The sequence below is a fragment of the Alosa sapidissima genome, chromosome 9 (genome assembly GCF_018492685.1).
Source record: "Alosa sapidissima isolate fAloSap1 chromosome 9, fAloSap1.pri, whole genome shotgun sequence".
In the NCBI taxonomy this organism is placed as follows: domain Eukaryota; kingdom Metazoa; phylum Chordata; class Actinopteri; order Clupeiformes; family Clupeidae; genus Alosa; species Alosa sapidissima.
The window spans coordinates 8,586,786-8,610,569 of record NC_055965.1 but is presented as its reverse complement, the minus strand read 5'-3'; the positions used below and the strand labels follow the sequence as shown (position 1 = coordinate 8,610,569).

The 23,784-nt window shown below is 40.8% G+C and overlaps 1 protein-coding gene and 2 long non-coding RNA genes across 3 annotated transcripts; 2 read left to right on the top strand and 1 right to left on the bottom strand.

Annotated features, from left to right (window-relative positions):
- The first annotated feature begins 3,179 nt into the window (after positions 1-3,179).
- On the top strand, positions 3,180-15,093 carry LOC121719285. The gene is made up of 4 exons (XR_006034222.1): positions 3,180-3,193; positions 4,939-4,943; positions 9,810-9,911; positions 14,770-15,093. It is a non-coding gene; the product is annotated as an uncharacterized LOC121719285 (long non-coding RNA).
- On the bottom strand, positions 8,029-18,865 carry LOC121719281 (B-cell receptor CD22-like). The gene is made up of 11 exons (XM_042104760.1): positions 18,735-18,865; positions 18,540-18,622; positions 17,953-18,249; positions 17,638-17,868; positions 16,830-17,171; positions 9,781-10,035; positions 9,389-9,649; positions 9,154-9,247; positions 8,709-8,757; positions 8,531-8,593; positions 8,029-8,301 (listed from the first exon to the last, which is right to left on the bottom strand). The coding sequence occupies exons 2-11, from the start codon at positions 18,616-18,618 to the stop codon at positions 8,161-8,163; spliced, it is 1,812 nt and encodes a 603-aa protein (XP_041960694.1). The 5' UTR covers positions 18,619-18,622; positions 18,735-18,865; the 3' UTR covers positions 8,029-8,160.
- On the top strand, positions 15,289-16,348 carry LOC121719284. The gene is made up of 2 exons (XR_006034221.1): positions 15,289-15,450; positions 16,231-16,348. It is a non-coding gene; the product is annotated as an uncharacterized LOC121719284 (long non-coding RNA).
- Positions 18,866-23,784: the final 4,919 nt, after the last annotated feature.

The window sequence follows — 23,784 nt, the reverse complement described above, 5'->3', positions numbered from 1 at the left end:
TGCATTTATCATGTATACAGACCTTACTGTTCTGTAACTGACCTCAGGCAGATGGGTCAGGCCCTTGAGTCGTGGATCTGCTCGGGGTTTCTTCCTATATGTATCTCCAATTCTAGGGAGTTTTTCCTCGCCCCTGTTACCCATGGGCCTTCTCTTCTTTTCTTTTCTCTGATTGTCTAACAATCTGTAAAACGCCATGAGACATGTCTAATGTTTTGGCGCTCTATAAGAAAAAATAAATTGAAATTTAATTGAATGTGGTGCGTAGGACCATTGAGCTGTTCCACTAATGTTTGTGCTTAGGATCTTGCTCATAGTATTACATTAGTAAATAAATATTGCCTTGTTATTAAATAGCTTGACTTTGGACATTATCATTTCATGTCATTATTACAGGAACAACGACAAGCCCATTTTCAATGGGATGTTTGTGGCGGCAGATGATGAGGTGGCCAGTTTTGTGGATGGCATAAGATCCGCCACCACTCATGTAATTCCCATCCGTCTATAAATTGCATTGATTACATGTGAGAACATGTACATGAATTTCTTACTGTTTTTTTTTTTTGTCTGGTCCAGAAAGCAGGCAAGGGAAAGTGTGGGGACTCCTCATGGGGAGCAGCTCGCGAAACCTCCCAGAAATCAGGCTCCCGCCTTGATGAGGAAGGCCTGGAGATTGCCGTGTGTAGACACAGCTTTCTCCTAGGGTCATTAAATATGACCAGGGGGGAAATATTTGCCTACCCCCTGTACCTCCACAGTCAGTTTAGGGCCGAATTTGTATGTACAGATATGGTGTGCAAATACTGGCCATACCTGGAAAGAGTTGCGGAGGCACGGGCGGATGTGAAGGAGCTAATCCTTCACACCAAGCCATTCCTCTCCGTAATGCATGCCAAGGCACACTCCCTCAAATGTGAGGTAATTTCACTGTGTTCCTTTCTATACCATATGTCATTTCTATGTGGGCAGTATGTTGGTACATATATTTTATTCCTGTCTTGATTACAATACTGTAGCTCCTTTAAAGTCCATATGAAGGTTTTGAAAATTCTGTAAAAGTAGTATTTTTCATTAAAAAAACAAGCAAAAAATTTTTTGTTGCAGATCAAGTGGGGAGGAATGAATCAGACTGGTGCGGGAAAGACTCTGGGAGAGGAGGTAGAGCAGGTTAATTCCTACATGTCAAGGGTTGGTTCTACCAGCAAACACATGACTAAAGCAGGTTAGTAATCACAGCTGTGTTAAGTTACAGAGTGGTTATAAACTGACCAACACAGTTTTTAACATTGCTATACTGTATCTAGCACGGGTGGATATGATCACTGTCCAGGCTTTGGAGTGGAACCGAAGGAAAAGAGATCATCTCCACCGGTATCTCTCACAACGTTACAGGAAGGTATATCACCATACAGAAATTCACATCTGAGCAATAGTTATTGAGACATGATGTACCTGATACATACATACGTCCAGACGTATAAAGAATCTGAACATTAAAGTCCATAAATAGAGTTATGTGTAATAAAGAATAAAGAAAAAAGTATTGAAAAGTGGTACACCAAGGCAAGGAACAAGCTGGAATCTGTATTAGTTAATTAATTATCCCTCCTATCTGTGCAAATTAATATAAACGTTTGGATTGTTTTACATGTGTGGATTACCTGACTTAATACTAATGTCTGGTGAAATGCTAATATAGCCTCACTGGAAGTATAGTTGCTGCTGCAAAAAATATGTGTTCAACATTGATTTCTCCTGCTGTATATCATACTGTGCATTTCAAAAGACCTTACAGAAAAAAACAGAGATAAACATACAGTTCGAGGGCCTAAAACAGTCCCTTGGTGAGGGACACATAAACAAGATGGTTGAGGATGTTCACCAATGGCAGAGAAAGGTAAGACAGCCCACACGTAATGGCATAAACGTGGATTAAAATAACAATATGAACACATTTGTCTGTGCATTTGTAGCTTCTGTAGCAAACAGTCCTCTTCAGGACAAAATTGAGAGCCTCTTCCTCTCCATTAAACAAAGGAAAATGGACCTGTACCGACACAATGGTAACTGTCCCCTGATCTCTTCACAGTACAGTATTTGAAAAAACTATATATGACATAGTTGGTATGATAACGCTATGCTATATGGTATGATAACTCTGTTGTGTGTCTATCAATTAAGTGTCATTGCTTTCACTTTCACATAAGAAAGGAATACTTTCTTATTTGAATAAAACTTGCGCGGTAGCTGTGCTCATCTCATCTGTGGATGTTGTAATGTTGTTCGTTGCATCACACCTAAACCCGCCTCAAAACCAACGCTGATTGGCCGCTCGTTTGGTGAACTGCTCCAAATTTTCTCTATCAGAAAGTTGCCAGACTGATCTGCGAGTGAAAACCTGAAGCTTGCGAGATCAGGGTGGTCTCACGAAGCTAGACACTTTTATTAGTCTAGATATTCCTTCCATTTTTGTTAATAAAATTCTCCCAAAGATTGATATATTTCTCTGTAACCAACTATTTAAAATTCTTTTATTTTTTTGTAGAACTGTGTTAAAGTTAAGTTTTTCCCGGTCTCTCAATGACTTAACCCCAGAGCGAGTCTACGGAGAGCCTCCCCACTCTCTATTAATCCCATACAAACCGAATTTGGCTGCAGTTCACCAGAGTTCACCTAGATGGCGATCGCGGGCGAGTCCAAAATACATGGGGTCCTATGGAGCTACATGGCTACATTTATTGTTTTCACCTATTTAACAACTGAATCCTCAGATTTTATTTTATTTTTCGCAAAATGGATATGGATTATCAATCAAAAGTGAAATAATCTTTACGTCTGGACGGGTGCGGAAGAGCTCGCCGACTCCCACAGATCAACCCGCGGAAGGGCAGTGAGTAATTAACAAACTAAAGGTACTATATGTATTGCAAACTAACGTGTATGTAAAATCATATGTATGAAGTTAAATAAAGCGTAAATTAAACTACGTGTGTTGTGGTTATTGTAGATTTGAGATTTGAATGATGTTATCGATAAATGAAGCAAACAAACTAAATATGGTATAATGGAACGTTGAAAAGTTAACGGTGCATTAAAAGAAAGTAATGAAATCAAAGTGAGCGGGTTAAAATTTGCTTATGTGGTGTCATTTTTAATGTTTATGTGGGCACTTGTCAGTTGAGAGAGACGTGTTCACCTCGCTGCCACGCAGCTATGCGTAGTTCTCATGTGCGGCGCAGGGCCGACCATCACACACATCAAAACCCCATTTAAAAGGAAACACAAGGGAAGTCAATAAAACAAGCACGATACACGAACAGGGTAGTCACTTACAATACACTAGGTAAAACACATGAGGTAAAACCTAAAGAGACTATACAAGCTAACACATACATGACATGGTAAACGCAATTACACTCACTAAAACCGACATTACACAATCCAACATTCACACACATTGCATTCTGGGAGGCTAGCACTCAGTCCGGAAGACACCAAGGGGGCAGGCGAATTCCCGGAAGTAGAAGAATCGACGTAGGCTGGAGGGACCACCTCTCTGCTAACTCCCATAGAAGTCCATTCATTCTAGGATTTTTTTGAAATACCATAACTTCATATAACATATATCCTGTGCCGATATTGTAGCTTCTGTGTAATCCACATAAACACTACAAAGGCAAAACAGACTCCACTACCTCGTCCGTAACGTTGGTTACCCGTAAGAAGAATGGTTAGCTTGTTCGGTTGGAGGGAAGCTAGCTTTGACGTAATCTCTCTTTCGCGCCGTAGGGAGATAACCGTATTGTTTGGATAAGAAGCTCAGTCCACCTTACTGTCTATGACGGTAACTCATAAGCAAAACCTAGCATACACGACCGTATGTTAAGGTAAAGCATTACACAGAGGCAACCTAATAATAATAAAAAAGTAAACCTATTTTTTTTAAAAACGGCACTAATCATTACAGAGGTTTTCGATGGATTGACCGTAGGTCGGAAAAGTGGAAAGAAGATTAGCTTCAAGGCTATATCGTAACTCCCCCTATTTCCACCGTCTTGCGTGTATGTGTCATAGACATAATATACATAGACGCCGCATCGACCGCTACTCCTTACTAGCGCTGACGAGATTTGGAGCCGCCATCTTGGACCGGTCATCCACTCCACTCAGTGTAATCTGTTTGGCCGGTGAGATGAGCTGTCAGCGCACTTAATTAATCATATCTCACTGAATACCGAACAGATTCTCACGCGGTTTTTTTTGCTGCAAAGGTCATACATGTAGCTATGATACAGGACACATGATTTAGCGTATTTTAATATTCATAGTGGGTTTAACAGTAATAGAATATTCTGATATATGATATAAAGTGACCTGACGTCCGATATTAAAACTGGGAACATAATCCATGTTTGACAGCATAGACAAAACTAGTTTGATACAAGTTAATATAGTTCACAGTTGACAGAAAAGTTCCATCAACAGCATTATTCACAGTCCACAGAAAGGTTCCATAAACATTTAAGTGAGATCAGTGCCATTCAGACATCTGAGGGGTATTCCAAGTAGGCCTATATTTAGTGACAAACTTGGGTAAATTGACTCAGAATAAGTTGTAAACCTCCCAGTAGAAAAGCTGTATGATACAGGAAACATGGTTGTGTGTATTTTAATATTCATAGTGGGCTTAACAGTAATAGAATATTCTGATATATGATATATTATAAAGTGATGACATCCAATATAAAAACTGGGAACATAACTAATCCACTTTTGACAGCATAGACAAAAACTGGTTTGATACAAGTTTTAATGAGTTAAATTTACAGAAAAAAATCCATTAACATTTTCAGTTCAGTGCCATCAAAAATAAAGTGATGAACAGACATTGGTGTGGCATAAAGGAAATGGAGTAACTGGGTTCAATATCAACAGCATTTGTTAGACAAGTTCCATAAATATTGTAAAGTGCAAGTTTGTAGGTTTGTTTCTGATCCTTAAAAAACAGACATTGGTTTGGCATAGTAAGTGTAACAGTTCATCAATTCAAGACAAAAAGGTGACTTGTCACTTGTACAGTGTCAATGGGTTCATCAACAGCATCTGTTATTTACAGTTCACAGAAAGGTTCCAGCCCCAATGAAGAGATTAAATAAAAAGGAATTAAGAAACATTTTAGAAACTGCTAAGATCAACCCGTTCATTGCAATCAGTAAAGAACCGGGGAGTGTCTTCACAGGCTCAGTGAGACAGAGTTACCGTCATGCAGTTGGTTCTATGATTTCGACAACTGGTGCATGTAATTTTGTATGTTCCCACCTTGCTAAAATTGCTTGGGTACACTTTGGCTGAGAACAAAAGTGCTTCAGACAGCAGGTGGGCAAATAAGATGGCATAGTAAACTGGGTAAACTCCATAAAAGAGGACTGAGTCAACCAGACGATGGGAAAATGGGACACATGGGAGTGGCGAATGCAGGTGATGAAGGTGGAGCTCATAAATCAAACATTCAGTCACAGTGTAGCAGATGCCCTGCAGTACTGCAATGAAGAGCTGCACCTTCCTCAGTTCCAGGGGTGTGAGGAGACCGTTCAGTTCATTCAGTCTTCTTGAACAAGGCAGTTGTTCTGGAGAGATACAAAATAATAAATAAATGAATGAAAAAGAATTTGAGAGGCATCTTATTCTTGTTAGGGTAAATGACATGTGAATAATACAGTGTTGGGCAAGCTACTTCGAAATTTTAGTGAGCTAAACTATCAGTTACTCTGCCATGAATAAAACACTACACAAAACTACCACCCAGTCAAATGTATTAGTAGCCTAACACAAACACGGCAGTAGGCTAGTTCACTACATAGGAAGCTACTTTAAATTGTGCTAATTTCACATGACAAGAACAGTGTAGCTTGTCTGGCTAAGCTACTTGATAAATAAAGAAGTTGAGCTATTGAAAAGTTACTTTATTCAGGAAATAGTGAGGCTACCACCAACACACTTAGGCTACAAGTAGCAGCTAGCGATTGCCCAATAGGCTAGTCTGTGCCACTTGTGTAAAATTCGCCGGCCAAATCTAGTATGATTTATTTCTACAATAGCCTTCTTGTGTCAGTTGTAATCTAAGTCAGTGTTATGGAATATGACTTATCAAGTCTCAGTTCATAGCTGGGTGAACACCGAGTAAACATAGCCTAGCTAGATGGCTACGATTTTCATACAGTAATATCAAAGATTGCTCCTTCTCAGCTCTCTGGTAATATTCTATTCACAAAATACAACCAATAGTACGGTTATGTTAAATCTTACTTGTGAAAAGTAAATCCCCCGAGTATGGTCAGCCGATTTGAGAAGGAACATGCTGCACAGTGCTGTCATCTTCTGTCTTCTGCTGCAACGCAACGAGGAGTATGACCGGTCCAAGATGGCGGTCGCATTTCTTGTTTCCAGCAGCCAATGCGGCGTCTATGTATATTATGTCTATGACTTAATATCCATTTCTATACAAACCAAGACAGCGGACTCCTATAGAAACGCAACCACGCACAACATAGGTGTATCTAAATTAGCTATGTACCAAAAATGACATTTTACCGTGACTCGAGGAGCTGTAAACAGTGTTGTAAGGCTGCGTGTACACAACCGCTTGGAGCTCCAGTGGAATTTTAATTTCACGACGAGAATTCTCGGTCTAACCGTCCATGTGCCGTTGAAACGGTGTAAATAAGCGACCCATCAGGCCAGCACTATAACTCCGAGCGTGGTAAACAAAATCGGATATTTCAGGCAGTAAATGCTCCAGTTAGGAACCAAACCAGATTTTGTTCAAATCTACACAACTATGGCTACTGAAAAATGTAAGGTTCATTTAGTAAATGTTATTTTGAAGTGTTAAAAAACATCGTTTTAGAATTTCTGAACAAAAGTGGTGATAATTGGGGGTGATAACTTTTTTGTTTTGTTGACTGTTTTTGAAGATGATCATGTATGGTAGCTTCAACATTAACACGACTTGGTGAGGATGATATTAATAATAATACATAAATAAATGTTTAACTTTGATGACTTTGAAGGCGAAGGAAGTGTGAGAAGAATTTCTGTGTATCTATCATATGAGTTACAAGATTCAGTTCGATGGCTAACGTCACGAAGTTAAGTGTGAGTCTGCAGTACTGGGGGGACCAACTGAAAAATCGTTCTATTTGACTCAGTGCCCTCCCATTGAAAACGACGGAGTCTGTTCGTCCATTTCTTTTACTGTCTATGGAAGACACCGACATTACAGTATTAACACCAGAGAGGGTTAAAGCGGAGCTAGTAATCAAGGATCTTTGTTAACACTGTGCTATGTCTCTGTGACGTACAGCTTGTTTGCTTTGATGTCGTCACCTCTCTGTTACTCATGCTAAGGTTATGCATTAGTCAGCAGTATGAGGTCAGCAGTGTTTTAAAGTAACTGGACAGACCATAGCACACTGGATTTATGTGCAGTGACACTAGCCTGGGTCAATCCAGATAAACCAGATTAATTTGGACCTGCAGAGCAAATTCAGAGGTTCATGTGTGTTCACTCAGGCTATGAGGGTGCAAGTGCACATATGTAAAAATGAAAAGGCCCAGTAGGTGGCAGGAATGGGTCAAGAACATATAACACAGGTGCCACTGTGCAGAAAAGCTATCTATTAAGTATTTTTGCCATATTCCAGGCTGACTAATGACTGGATTAAGATGACATCTATTGACCCCTACTTCTCTCTCTACTACATGCGCATCAGTTGATTTGCTGCTTTGAGATTATGTAATGATTTGTGATGCCGGTTTACTCTATCGATGATGAGCCTGTGATGGTGACTATTCACTCATACTCACTCTGGACAGGAAATGATGTCAGTGAATAAACTCGGTCAAACTGCTTTATTACTCAGATTGGCTAATTTTATCGCAAAACACAAATAATACAACTTACAGATAAGCTTATTTAGAATGTTTTAGTAAACTTATATAAAATAGATCATTAAAACAGGTTAACCTTATTCTAAACGCATAATTGCCGCTATGACAAGTGTAGAAAGAGCGTTAACTAGTTTGAAAGGAAACATGAAAACAGCTACAATTTAATAATAATGCAGCTGTAACAGCAGTAAGTAAAGTGTCTAGGCATCATGGTTTGTGATGCAATTTCATCCTGAGATCCTTGAGCTCCATCTCTGCAGAGGGCGGCTCTCTTCTCTGCAGAGTCTCATACGAGGACTGAGTTCTTCTCTGGAGAGGCATGTATGTGTCACTCACACTCCTCACATTCTGGAAGACACACACACACATTTTAGGTGATTAAAGGATTTGAGTCTTGAATGTAGTCATACAACACAGAACATAGTCAGAACATACTGTAGGTGTGTTTTTAACATTAAATGCCAAAATGGTTGTTTCTTCACATTCCTATGGCATTTCAAGGTCATTTTTTATGTTTTAAACAAAACAACCAAAAAATACAAAGCATCTTTAATGCTGATAACATATGATCACTCACTTGCAGAGTGTCAGGGGGTGTGCTCCTGGGGTATGAGTCATCGTGAGCATCAGAATCAACCCCCTGTGACATGATAAGGAGAAAGAGATTTTCCCATTTACATGTATTACAGCATGGTACTGTATGCAAAAAAACACATTTCACATATGATTTTTGAGATGTAACTGATTCTCAATACCTGTCTCATTGTTCTTGTAGTCCTGTTTGTTCGTGTGACTTTGTAAATGCTGGTTAAAGACAAAGTAAAAATGTAAAGATCATGAAAAAATAAAAATATAGCCATTTTGCTTGTCCTTAAACTTACAAAGAGTCAGATCAAATAAATGTTCCTTAAAGCTGCAGTTGGAAAAAAAAAATTGATCACATTCACTGAACCTGCACTTCTACCTCCACCTAGAGCCTGTTATTTGTTTTGCAAAAATCCACAGCTCCCAGTTCTTCTGGTCCAATCAGAGCAGGGCTGTGTGAGATCTGACTGTCAATCACAGTCTGGTGCACACTGACGAGCACAAACTCGATGAGAGGGTGCTCGGTGGGGGAGGGGGGCATGAGAGTTGTAAACATTCAACATTTTGGCTAAGTCCCCTCTGTCTGTCAGACTTGCCAACTGCAACTTTAATTACCTGATTGACACAGTTGCAACCACCAGGATGCTGATTAGAATCACTTTAGTTATCATCATTCCTGATTTTGTTGCCATGGAAGTTGCACATTCCTCTAAAAAATATTTAAGAAAAGCAGAAAATGATTGAAGCTATGACAATCTTCTTCATTATGTTCCCAGTCATGATATATGAAGGATCAAACTCAATTAGTTTAGAAATTGGTTCAGTGTGTGAGAGTCCACACCCCACTGACCTGTAGGAACTGCAGCATCAGTAGAGATCTGAGAGCCTTCTTCATTGTGTGCCTCACAGTAGTAAAGTCCACTGGTATCAGAGGTCAGATTGAAGCTGATGCTCTCCCCTGTGCCCCTAACAAGAGATTCAGCTCCACTCTTCATGTACCAGGTGTAGTTGTGCACTGGTGGGTTGGCATCACTGCTGCAGGTCAGAATCACTGGACTGCCTGCCTTTATTCCACCGGGACTGATAGACACAGAGACATTCCTCGGTGAGTCTGTTAAAACGTACACAGTTATCAGTTAAACACAGTGTTCTTTATTTTATATGCTTGCCAATCCTGTCCTGGCTTAGCCAATCATAGCCACCAAAAATCCTTCAAACAAACAAAAGAATTTTCTGACTTACATCTGATGTTGAGAAACACAGCAGTTGAGGAGAGACTCTCATGTCCTTTTACAGCACAGGAGTAATTGCCTGCATCCTCACTGCTGACTGGGTCTAGATGCAGCTTGTTGTCTCTGGTTGTGTGTTTATAGGTCACAGGCTGCCCATTCTTGTACCAGATGAAGGTGGGGTTGGTCAGAATGCAGGTAGTATCACAGGTGAGAGACACTCTGTCTCCCTCTTTCACTGATTCTGGAGTTATCAACACTTGCAGATCTACAAGATATATATACAGAGAGAGGTATCTGACATTTTCAAGATTCAAAATCACTATTTAAACTTGGTTTGGTCACATTTTACTCTATTTAAGCTGATTTTGCTGATTTTTGGTCCAATTTAGACAGATTTTTGGAGGATAGGGCTGTAGCGATATACAGTAGGGCTGTAACGATACACCAACCTAACAATTCGATTCGTATCACGATTTTTGACCCACGGTTTGATACAAACCTCGATTTTTTCTTTTTTAGAAGGGGGGGGGGCTAGACATTTCAATAGCCTACCTTAGAATACCAGAGGATTACAATGTAATATATCTGTATTATTTTATATCTTGATATAAAAAGAGAGAATACTGAATGTCTGATATTTATGACAGCACACTTTATGCAAATTAGCCTATAGATTAGGCCTACTATTTCTAATACAACTATTACAAGTTGCTAAAACGGGTAAATTATGACGTCCCTAAAATGTGCGGGCGGGAAAAGAACTCCTTGCGGGCGGATACGATGAGAACCAAAACAGAAATAAAACATCATTGAAAAATATGTGAAATATTTGTATATCTATCTGTGTTGTCTATCTGTGTTTTAGTCAACGATACGACACTTGACCCATCACATCAGTACTGCGACTTTTGAATTATTTGTTTGATGCATCTATGTGTGAAAACATTAAACAATATAACCGTCTCGTAGTTGGAGCGCAAGAGAGTAGGCTACAATGGATGAAGTCAAGGTAAAGTTGGCTAGTGGCAGGCTCAGGTTGTTTTTTTCTTGTTCTTTTTGTTTCATTAACAGGTCCATTTTATGTAGAATAATGTTCTGATGCAGCAAGGTTTGGGCTATGTGTCGTTGTTGTAAGGTTTATCCCTGACGCAAAATGTAAAAAAAAAAGGTCGTCCTTTACGTGCTTCAATTGTGCGAGAAAAAAAATAAAGCACATTCATTTGAATGATTTTAGCTTGTGTGCGATTTATCGCGGACACGGGTCGGGTAACGGGCAAAATATTAACGGGTCCGGGCGGGTGCGGATTTAATTTTAATATCACCACAGGTGACGGGTCGGATCTGGGCCCGTGCAGGACTCTGAAACAAAGTAGCATAGTTGGCTAGCTTATCCTAGTCTACTGATTGGACTGTTCAGTTTCCTCATGTGTGTTTAAGGTAATACTGTTCTCCTTGGGACAAGCCTTTTGGGAAACATTGGTATTGAGATGATCATTCAGTTCTCCCAGAATCCTCAGCGCGAAACATCGTGGGAATCTCAAGCACAGTCCAGCACGCTGGCGTTGCACAGCTCCCCCAGCAAGCCATTGCCATCCTCGGCGCGGGCGTTCCCACATTCAGTCCAGCAATTAGTCTCTGGCACTGCCACACAGCAGGTGGGGTGCACACACCGCAAGAGCCCTACTCACCCTGGGGAACCACAACCACCAGCGGCCCAATGCGGGGCGTGCTAGCAGTCACCTGGTCTGTCGCCTCTCGTCCCCAGCTCCCTTCAGAGAACGCCCTCAGGTCGCACTTTCGCAGTGTGCACCACCGCAACGTTCCTCCAACACCTGGCGGGGCCTAGCCTCCACTGCCACAGACTCTCCGGCGCTGAGCACCGTAACTGGCACTGCACCTCTGATGCTCCACTCCGTCGTCTCGCCAGTCGGGGCAGCAGACTCCAGTTCCATCGCAGCCGGACCACGCTGTGCAATCAGGCTACAGCTACCGACGTTAGCGTACCCTCCTCTGCTGCCTTGTCGCAGAGCTGTCCTCCGCTGTTCCGGCCGCTACACACCGCCACGATCGCGCCAAGGCCTAGACCTTCTCTCTGGCTCGTGCCATCGGATTTCACACAACAAACTTTTTTTCCCCCTTATTTTTCTAAAGAGCACCGGCGAACAGGCCGACTCGAACAGGCTCCGCCAACCGTCCGTCCTCAAGGCACCACCTCCTTGCCGCTCCACCTCTGCTCTGCTCTGCTCCGCAGCCAGGGCCACCGCCAACTCTAGCCTAAAGCTGTCCGGCGGGGGCAGGGGCTCAAGGTCTGAAGGCCTCTGTAAGCTTTTCAATACCCCTTACAAGGGTTCTCTTCGGATCCTTTTGCTTGGGCCTCCACCTAGCGGTGAGCATGGACGGATTATGAACTTTCGGGCCCTGGGCCCAGATGTATTAAGGGCCTCCTATTAATTGTTGCATATGTGGAAGGGGGGTTTGGGGGTCCTTCCTCAGAAATGTTTTAATTTGTTTGATGTGATTTCCTGTATTCTGGTGCATTTTGGGGATGGCCAATACTAAATTCAATCAGATTCATAGCCTACATCCTGATGTGTTGATATTTAGGCAATGATTTCATGCAAAGGCTTGGGCTTCAGGGTCCCCTGACCCCTTGGGCCCCTGGGCCTGGCCCTGTAGGCCCGTGCAGTAATTCATCCCTGGCGGTGACGTCTTGCTCCTCCATGTGCCCATCTACAGGTGCTGCTTTGGAAAGCAGCAGACCGTCCAGGGCCCACTTCCCCGATAACGACGGAGACACGCTCTTAAGAGGGTTTTCTACGATTCATCTTACGATCGTTCGTTTGGTTTTTCCGACTGTTTCCCGAACATGCTCGTAGCGTGAACGTGCATGCACTGCTCTTAAGATGCTCTTAAGGGGAGCTGTCCACGTTAATAGTTGAAATATCCTCTGATTTGACGGTGATGTCAGGTGACTGCACGTCACAGCTATAGGCCTACCATTTAAACTTCGGATCTACACATTAATTCACATCAATACGAAAATAGAAACACTTTGACATCTGCATGTAAGCATCCCAAGTAGGTTATATACCACACAGAGACATAAATAATTGTAATTATTTTAAGATTAGATTGTTGCACCATGCAATAATTTTTCGCGGTGTCAAGAACACGTTTGAAGATAAGAAAGAAGTCGAGTAAGAAAGATAGGAAATGTGTAGGCTTAGATTTTGATGCAGTAGGCTACAGACTAAACCACATGTTGCTTTCTCTGCTTTTTACCTCATATGCCTAATAAAATATAGCCTTCACTTAGCAAAGATAATGTCAAACTATTCTGGCAACGTCTCGTTTCATAACTTGATTGCATTTTTGTCCGCTTTTCATCACATTATTATGACCATTAAATGTAGGCTATTTTGCACGCTAAAATCTGATTCATCACAGGTAAACACAATAAAGAATGGGAACGTAAATTGGATTATGTATTCTAAGTTGTAATTCCTCTGTATGTCCTGTTGGTGACCTCAGTGAGAAGTACTGTTAAGACGCTCTTAGCCAGTAACGAGTACTCTGGAGCACTCGTAGATCTACGAGTGTTTTCATGATGCTCTTAAGCTACGATGGTTTCGGGAAACAGTCGGCAAATCTTAAGACGTTCGTAAGAGGGACTTTTCGACGCTCTTAGGCTTAAGATGCTTTCGGGGAAGTGGGCCCTGATCCACCGGCTGTGGATATCACCGCGTTTGGATAGAGTAAGAAGACAGGTATATATAAAACTGTGTATATATGTATCTGGAAAGTGCAGCTGTGCAGCTGCAGGCCTGGCCTGTACTAATTATTGTTTCTGCAAAGGCAGTGGTGTTACATGTGGCACTATATTTACACAGCAAAAACAGCAGAAGGATAGGGATGAAGAGTCTGGAGAAGATGGCGACAGGACAACGGATGAGGACAGTGAGGAGTAGTAGAGGCTAGTTCTTCCCTTTGTTACTCAATTGTGAGTCACAGCAGAGGGCCAGTGAATAGCTATTTCCAAAATGATTGTGGAATTCAGAAATAACTTTTTATTGCAAATTAATTACAAATTATTCCTAAACACTGAACATTTTTATCCTCCAAAAATCCGTCTATATCGCCCCCAAAAACTCTCGTCAGATATGGACTCAGCATCTCCAGTAACCCCTAAAAACATACTAACATGGTCCATTTTGGCCAAGCAGCTCTTATAATATGATCAATATAGGTGATTATGCTAATTTATGCTAATTTGCTCAATTACACAAATTGCCCAACATATGCAAATTAGTTTCTGCATGCTGGGAACCCGTACTATATATTTCCATCATAAAACTTTGGTGTACTCAACATTTCCGGGTTCACCTTTCTGTCCACTGGACTAAAGGATTAAGTGAGGTCCAAAGTTACAAGGTCGCCTTGTTTGGACAGGGAGCCTAAAAGAGTTTTATGGCACAGTACATGTTTGTTTGTAGACAGAAGAACCCTGCATTTCATGTTTGGACTCCAATTGTGCTCCTGGATCTGCCTGTTAATTCTGGACAATAAATTATATTTTTGCATAAAACTTTCGTCTCCTGACACCTCCTTCCCTCAACACCACCTTATCCAGTGGAGCACCACCCTAAACGTGGGGTGGCCGTCTCGGTCCCTCACAGTGAGGGGTATTTATAAGTGCAGGGAATGTCCACTGATGAGCCCAATAATGCACAGATGCTGGTAGATGAGTAGGTCACACTGCACAGAGCATATGAAACTTGTCGCCCTATGGCTGTTACAAACAATGCAGATCATTCTCTCCAGAACTTTGACAGTATGTTAAGTTATGTAGAAGTGCAGCTCTGCATGTGTACATTTCACATTGAGAAACACGGCCTTTGAAGGGAGACTCCCATGTCCTCTAACAGCACAGGAGTAACTGCCTGCATCCTCACTGCTGACTGGGTTTAGATGCAGCTTGTCCCTGGTTGTGTGTTTAGAGGTCACAGGCTGTCCATTCTTGTACCAGATGAAGGTGGGGTCATTATTCAGAGTACAGGTAGTATTACAGGTGAGTGTGACTCGGTCTCTCTCTTTCACTGAAGTAGGAGTGATCAGAAGCTGCAGAGCTAGAGTATGAGTGGTTAAAGGGGTTATACAGCCTACTGTATAGACTGAAGGGTTAAAGGGGTTATATACTGTATAGACTGAAGGGTTAAAGGGGTTATACAGCCTACTGTATAGACTGAAGGGTTAAAGGGGTTATATACTGTATAGACTGAAGGGTTAAAGGGGCTATATAGCCTACTGTATAGACTGAAGGGTTAAAGGGGTTATATAGCCTACTGTATAGACTGAAGGGTTAAAGGGGTTATTTACTGTACACTCTAAAAAATGCTGGGTTATTTTCTCAACCCAAACGCTGAGTTGAAACTGTTGGGTCATTGTGTGGGGTTGTTTTTACTCATGTTGGGTTATTTTCTGTAACCCAGCTTGTTGGATTGATAGTTTAGGACAGCGCCCCTCCTCTCCCCCACCTGACGTGAGCACACTACCCAGCACCAGGGTAACTTTAACACAGCTGCATAGTTATTTGAGAGTTCGGGGGAAATCGTTATTCTTTCAACCGTCCATGCAGTCCAGCAGCTGTCAACATGCAGTGGAAAACAGGCGATTTTGGAAGGTATGTATCTGCTTTTAACTTTTTTATTATTATTATTCAGACAGATTTTAAAAGTCCACCCAGATACCCTTCGTGATATGAATGGATATTGTGCCTGCCAATTTCGTTCAGCCTAGCAGAGCAGGTTAAGAATTGTGTCATTCAAGCCAGCTAACGATAGCTAACATTAACTTACAATTACTGCTCATGTTAATGTTAAATCTACACAAAGACAGACTCTTAAAAACATAGTTCTGTGTTCACTGGGTATGAACTGCTGAACAGAAACAAAACAAACTTTTACAACGAACTAAAGTTAGCATACCAACAGCTGGCTAGGTTAACGTTAGCAGACGGTTGGTATGCTATTGTTAATTAAATGCTTCGTGGTAGTGCTGCATACATACAGTCGAAGTAGTCTCTTCACACGTACGGTAATTATCATGCCAAACAACATATTAATTCATTCAGGGTAGCTTCATATTATAGCCATGTAACTTACTGGGTGGTTTTTGGTGGTAACATTAACGTTACAGACAACTTGAATTTAACTAACTGAATGTGTTAACATGAGCTAGCTAATGGTAGAACTATCACTGCCACTAACGTTATTACTGAACGTATGTTTTGTCAGTCTGCTGTTAAATAACTCCATGAGGTGGTCATGGTTTCCGAGTGTGTTGCGCTAATATTTTGTCTCCGGATTTTTAATGTTTGTCAACATCATTCACTGATAATGGTTTGTGAAAGTCTTTGTAAAGTTCTGTCAATAGCACTCTTTTTTCTTTCTTTGATTGACAGGGCTGACCCCCAAATGGACCGTGGAATCTAGCTGTCTTCATGGAAGTAACTTATCACATGCTGATGCTGCTTTTAGAGTAGGCTATCCATTCAAAAATAAAGTAAACTGTCAAATAAATAATTATGTCGAACTGTTTTATTTCATTGCATGGCTATTTGTTGCCCATTTTCTCTCAATGCAACCCAAATACTGGGTTTAGAAAACCCGATATAATATAACCCAGTGGTTTGGGTTGAATCTATACCCAATATACTGTGTGAATTTTACTCAACATTTATATAGTTATAACCCAGCATATTGGTTACCTTTACCCAGTCTATTGTGCCAATTTAACTAACGTTGTGTTGATATAACCCAGCGTTTTGGGTTAGAATCATACCCAATCTGCAGGGTTTAATAATGTACCCAGACCATTGGGTTAGGATAACTCAATGTGGTGTTGGTTCAATAATACCAGCGGCTGGTTTATATTTGGGTTATTTTTAATCCAACATTTTTTAGAGTGTATAGACTGAAGGGTTAAAGGGGTTATATACTGTATAGACTGAAGCCAAACACAGGATGTGTTCACAGCTAAAAATGAGGCAAAATTAGTTACTTGTAACAGTGATGGTGACTCCTGGTAATGCTGAGTAACCCTCTCCCTGTTCTGTTGTAAACCTGAAGGCATATTCTCCAGAGTGACTCTCTCTGATGTCTTTCAGTCTTAAAATACAATTATTCTCTTTGTTTCCAAAATACTCCACATGATTCTTGTACTCTTCGGCCAGGCGTACGTCTTCAGGTTGTAAGTGGGATTGTTTGTTGAACCAGAATGCTGTCTTGATTCCGTGATCTTGGGGATATTTGTAAGTGCAGGGAATATCCACTGATGAATTCAATAACACACATATACCAGTTGATGAGTAGGTCACACCCCAACATTGTTTTTTGGGGACACCTAAAGAGGCACAGGGAAAGCAATATAGTAATATGGTATTCTATAATTGTCATACTTAATATATTTTGCCCCCCCCCCCCCCCCCCAAAGATTAAAGATCTTTGAGTGTAGTGCGCATAGCACTCTAAAATCTTTGGTGTGTACATATTGTTCGTATTATGTTCGTAAATTATGTTATATTTCGCTAAGTAGCTAGCCCCCTTGCTAAGCCTTGTTTTTCTGCTTTCGTATTGCTTAGGCTATCTAAACGTGAGTAGCGTTGCAACGGTCAGTGGCATCATAGGGAAACAATAAATGTGACTGTCTGGAAGTGAAAAACAATGTCAGTGTGAATGACCCCTAAACAATTGTGAGTGAGGGAATTGGTGAATTCGCTCTCTGGTGTTGGTGTTTGGTGCAAATATCAAGTGCTGTGACGTGATCCAGAATCGTTTATGGTTTAGAATTTTATCTGTAGCCTACTCACACACTGCAGGGGAGCGCTGAGCCTCATGATCTCTTACAGCACAGGAGTAGCTGCCAACTTCAGAAGGTCTAGATGAGTCCAGTAGTATGGAGGATGTGGTTTTGTCTTGTAGGAGCTGTCCGTTCTTGTACCAGACATACTGAGGGTGGTATGATGACCTGCATGTGGTGCTACAGGTCACTTTAATCTGATTTTGTTTCCATGTAACAATATCCCCCTTCACCTGCAGGTCTGAGAGGACAACTTAGAAGTCATTACATCGTAATTTTCTATGTAATTCCTTTACAACTTACACTTTTCCATCATAAGGCCTACCTGTGACAGAGAGAGTGACCCCTGATGTGCCTGTTATCCAGCTCTTGTGTAGGCTTGTGTAAAACCGGAAGTGATAAACACCAGAGTGTGCGTGTGAAAGTGTGTCTATGTTCAGGCTGCAGTCAGGATATTTATTTGAATATTTTCTTACACTCCCACTGCGTTCTTCATACCACTCTCCTCTGAGATAGAAACCAATCCCATAATATTCAAATCTGCAGGGCAGGACCACTAATGCCCCGTTAAAACCACAGACACTTGAGCGTGAATATGTCACATGGTATCCACATTGTACACCTGAAACGTAATGAAGATTAGCGTTACTGAAAAACCATAACAAAACCATAATTAACTTCAAGTAGAAATATCTATATTTATTAATAATGGTAATTTCAGTTTTGATGACTGTGATTAGCCTAAGTCAAATACAGTTTTCAAAAAGAACCAATAAAAACATTTTCAAAGAATGAACATGTGCGTTAAATCAAATAGCCTACTGAACAGGTATGATAATACTGTATGTGTTTATAGTAGAATCTGAAAATAAATCAGATTTGTTGTATAAAAAACAGTTATCAAAATCTTACCAGTCAAACACAGGAAAAATATTCCTACAAGCAACATTGAGGCTTGAAGTGGCATGACCATCAGTCCCCTAGCATCCATATCTCTTTAAAAATGAGATGTGATTAAAAACAAAATAGTAGCCTACATGTTAATGTGCAGTAGTTTAAAGATGCAGGTTCAATTTCTATTTTCTTTAGGACAATAATGAGACTTACAGTTAAAGTTGATTGTATAATATTGCCTCTGATTATATCCAATGATTGGCCTACTTTCAAAAAAAAAAATGTAGTTAGGATGGTGGCTGCTACTAACGTGCTGTGACAGACTCCTGTGGAAAGGGATTCAGTTGTTGAGACCTGGCCAAAATGGCTGTGTGTCAAAGTTGTTAACACTTAGATCAAAGAGACCAGGATGTGTTGATGGGCAGCTCAGTGTTGTGGTTAAGATGTAAATACAATGCAAGCAGGCTTTTATTTTTAGACTAGCTCAGCTCAGTACCTGTACGGCCTCAAGTCATTTCCTGATGAAGAGAAACTCAGCAAGTATAGACTTGGTCAGACCATCAGAGAGTGTTTGAATGTGGGCGATGTGTGATCAGAGAGCACACAGGGTGCTGAGAAACTTTCCATCTCACTTCATGCTTAAGGTGCTGTGCTTCAAAATAAAATAGAACTTTCCTTTATTTCTAAAGTTTATTTTGATGCTCAGGAGCACCCAGTTGAGAATATACTAAGGCGTTGAGCACGTTAGTCAAGTGATTTAAGGTAGGGAAGCGATAAGACAAGGAGACAAATCAACAAGTTGTTGATGCTGACTGCTGGCCTTGATTCATTGATGTTTGAGTCTTGCATATAGTGGATCACCAGACGTTTCAGGAACACACTTCTAGAGCAACTGCACACACAACACACTGGAAGAGTGCAGTGGCTGAGGGGGCATGTGCACATGTAAACATGAAAATGGCCAGTAGGTGGCAGGAATGACTCAAGAGAGCATAACATGGGTGAACCTGATTATGCTGTTTATGCACTGTGCTGGCATGAAAGATGCACCATTATTTTGCTATCATTATAAACAAAGTATGGATTTACAGGGACCTTTAACATATGACCAATTTTATATTTGACTGACCCTATGGTCACTTCTGCGTAGCCGTACATATGTGAAAAGAGAATAATAAAACACTTCCTGAGAGATCTGTTCTTATAGGCACTAAATTAAAGGGAGAGCTTCCATTTATCTAATCCATCTTTTGCCTGAAACATCAGTCACTACCCTCCCTAAGTAGCTGTGGTTTGGCGTTGCTGTGCTTGTGGGCTTCCTTCTATATGTCCTCTATCACCTTGTATGTGTCAGGGCTGAGGCTGGTGCACTTGATGGTTATTTTTGGTGAATGTTTACTTACGTTCAGTTACAGGAAAAATTCCAAAATGCAGCATAGACTTAGTGAACCCTAATGCAGTTCAGTGTAACTTGATGCTCTCATGGAATCAACCAAAGCATTTTGTAGCATATTTATTTAGTTTCATTAAAAAAAAGTTCATAGATGTACCATACAACTCTTATGAACCTGTATCACCTAAACTAGGACAGAGAGAAATTGGCAATACAACTGTATAAAGAAATTAAAACTGAAATGTACAGAACAATAGGCAATTAAAAAACAACATGATGGTCATTATCCATTTCAAAACAGTGCAATTGGGTATATACATGCATTTTTCATGAAGTTTCATTGATATCCAACATTACAATCATGGCTCAACAGTAAAGCTCTATCAAAGCATCTCTATACTTGTCACTTACAGAATAGCTGCAATAAATTCACTGTAGGAAATGGCAAAGTGAAAAAGCAGCACATAATGTGGTGCTTCAGTGTGTCTTGATATAAAAAAAATCATAGACACACACCGTGTTGTGACGTGTTGCTGTAGACTGGAAAATCACCATCAGTCCTGCAGAGAATGTACATCATTGAGTTACATTGTGTGATTCAGGGATGCATGTGTGTGGTAATTACTGTATATCAAAAGATGTGTGAGGTCTATAAAAGAAAAAGGAACGTTGTGACATTAGAGGGTGGAAATGGGTCAAATGTCTTGTAGTAGCAGAATAAACTCACCAGGTGGCAGTATTTGATTGGCTTGGTTGAACAGAGGCATAGACAATATCCTCATCTTGTTTAAGCTGCTGAACACTTTTCCTATTGCTGTAGAGAGGCTTTTGTTTTTTAGTGCGCGGTTGGAACTGGATGCTGGCGTAATGGACATTGTCTTCATCCCCCTGAGAGTCCACTCTCTGCCCTGGGTCAGAGGTCATGGTCGTTGGTATGACGTTGGCATAAACATCACTGGCGTCAGCCTGAAGAGTCAGAAGACAGTAAATTAGCAGATTACAGATACATACTGTACTAGGCAGTAGCACCTGTTTATGAACATCAGGCTGCTCACCTCTAAGGTATATGGACTTGAAGACAAATGAATGTTCTTCTTTTTCCTATTTTGAAAATAAATAAACAGATTATTTAAATGTGCCCAGTTTGTTTTCTGTTTTAACATGCAATATCACTGTATGTTCACAGTAAAATAGATGCAGGAAAGCTCAGGTCTTTACACATATCTGTAATTTTCCAATAATAATTGTCTATGTGCACGTGTTGTTAACAATAAATTCCAAAGTTTAGATTTGAGCTACCTCAACCACAGAGTTGCAAACACCAGCATGATTGTAAGAATGACAAAAAGTATGATTCCAGCCTGGAACATCATGGCAGCAACGTGTTCATCTGAAGAAAAGGAATTTAAATGAGCAGAAAAAGAAAGGTGATTGTGCTCAACCCGTTAATGTTTTCTCTATTCACTCAAAATAATAGGCCTTTATAAATCATTTAAAAGACTAGTGAACTTGAGAATAGAACAGAAAAGCAATACTCACCTTCTGTCACAATTTGGACTTGACTGGAGTTTGCTGAGCCCACTGCATTCTGTGCCTTACAGTAGTAAAGTCCACTGGTATCAGAGGTCACATTGAAGCTGATACTCTCCCCTGTGCCCCTAACAAGAGATTCAGCTCCATTCTTCATGTACCAGGTGTAGGTGTGCACTGGTGGGTTGGCATCACTGCTACAGGTAAGAGTCACTGAAGTTCCTTCCTGTATTTCGCCAGAGGCTTTGATGGACACTGAAACGTTCTTTGGCACATCTGTTGAAATATGTAAATGGTGACATATGAATCATTTAAATCTTTTCATACATAAAAGTTGTTCATTGTAACTACACAGTGTGTAGAAATTAAACTAAAGATTTGATCACTTACATCTGACATTGAGAAAGACAGCGGTTGAAGAGAGACTCTCATCTCCTTTTACAGCACAGGAGTAATTGCCTGCATCCTCACTGCTGACTGGGTTTAGGTGCAGCTTGTTGTCTCTGGTTGTTGTGTTGTTAGACACAGGCTGCCCGTTCTTGTACCAGATGATGCTGAGGTTGTTGCTACGATTGCAAGTGCTGCAGGTCAGGGTCACTTCTCCTCCCTCTGTTACTATTTTGGGCGTCACTTTCACCTGCAGCGCCGCTGAAGAAATGAAAATAGGCCCACACACAATATTTATTGGTATCTATCTATCCATTATGTACTACAAAGACTCAAGGTGAATCAGGGTACATCTCTCTGTTGTTTTAATTTTCAGGACATCCATTTTCAGGGGCATCTGTGGCCTACTGGTTAGGGAATCGGACTTGTGACTGCAGGGTGGCTGGTTTGATCCCCGACTGGTAGGAAAAATGTGGGTAGGGGGAGTGACTGAAAAGCGCTCTCCCACATCCATGTCCACGGATGAGGTGCCCTTGAGCAAGGCACCTAATCCCCAACTGCTCCCCGGGCGCTGGACTAAGGGCTGCCCACTGCTCCGGGTGTGTATGTGTATGTGTGTGTGCTCCTAGTGTGCTCACTGCTCTGAGGGTGTGTGTGTGTGTGTACACTGTGTGTGGGGGTGTGCTGTCTATGCAAGCAAACTTGGCTAATAAACCTGTTTTACATTTATATATCGTAAAAGCACCAATTACCGCCACTTTCATTCGAAAATTCTAAAACAATGTTTTTTAATACTTATAAAGAATAAAGAACATTTGATAAATGAACCTTACATTTTTCAGTAGTCAAGTGTGCACATTTAAACTAAATCTGGTTTGGTTCTTACCGGGGACGGGCGGTAATAGCCTAGCACTAGGTGTCATTCCGATACAGCCCTCCAGAATTATTGGTAAAATAAACCACTGAAAACAGGTATAATAAATGATCTTTTGGTGATTTATTGTAATCTTACAATGAAAACAATGAGGAAAGGTTGAAAACATACATTGTTGTCCTTTCCCCCCCTTTATATTTGGGAATATATAGGGCAGCCGTGGCCTACTGGTTAGTGCTTTGGACTTGTAACCGGAGGGTTACAAGTAGGCACAGCTGAAGTATATAGAATTGTCTAATAACAAATGATAATGTTTAAAAATCCCCCTTTAAAGTATTTATTATGTTACAAAACACTGTCACAAAACACTTTCTATCTCAGTTTAAAACGTTAAAGTTGTCTATTTGAGCAGGTACACTGCTAAGGTTTCTGCTAATGCAACACATTCTGAACTTGTGTTGTATGCATTTGTTTTATTCCTGTGTCCTGTTCCCTTGGCTATAAGTAAACAGTAGCTCAACTTACCCAGCTCTCCCCCACTGCTAGATGAGCACTTCACAGCCCAGCACTGTTTTTCTGGAACACCTAGTGATGACAAACAAAACACACATACTGTACTGTAAATTAAATCACACAGAAAATAACCAATGGGCATTTCAGAGGTCAATTGATGTACTGTAAAATATTAGAAATACATCTGTACTATCAATGGACATTTCATTGATCCACTGTAATGTATTGGATTTACATCCAATACAGTTATTTCAGTAGTAATGACATTGTGTGATCAAGTCAAATACAGATTGCAAATAGCACCAATAAAACCTTATTCAAAGACTAAAAGGCATTTTTTTTTCTTTTTAAAGGCCAGTTATTTCATGAATCCAGGATACTATGCATCCTGATAAAGTTCCCTTTGCCTTTGGAATTAAAATAGCCCAACATCATCACATACCCTTCATTTGTTGTCCGCCATGTTTTTTGTTCACGTGAGCAACGTCTTTTTGTTGTTATGTCACAGGGTGTGAATAGCTCAGCTGTGTGGCCAAGGCTATCCGTACCAGGGGTGTAAATACTGT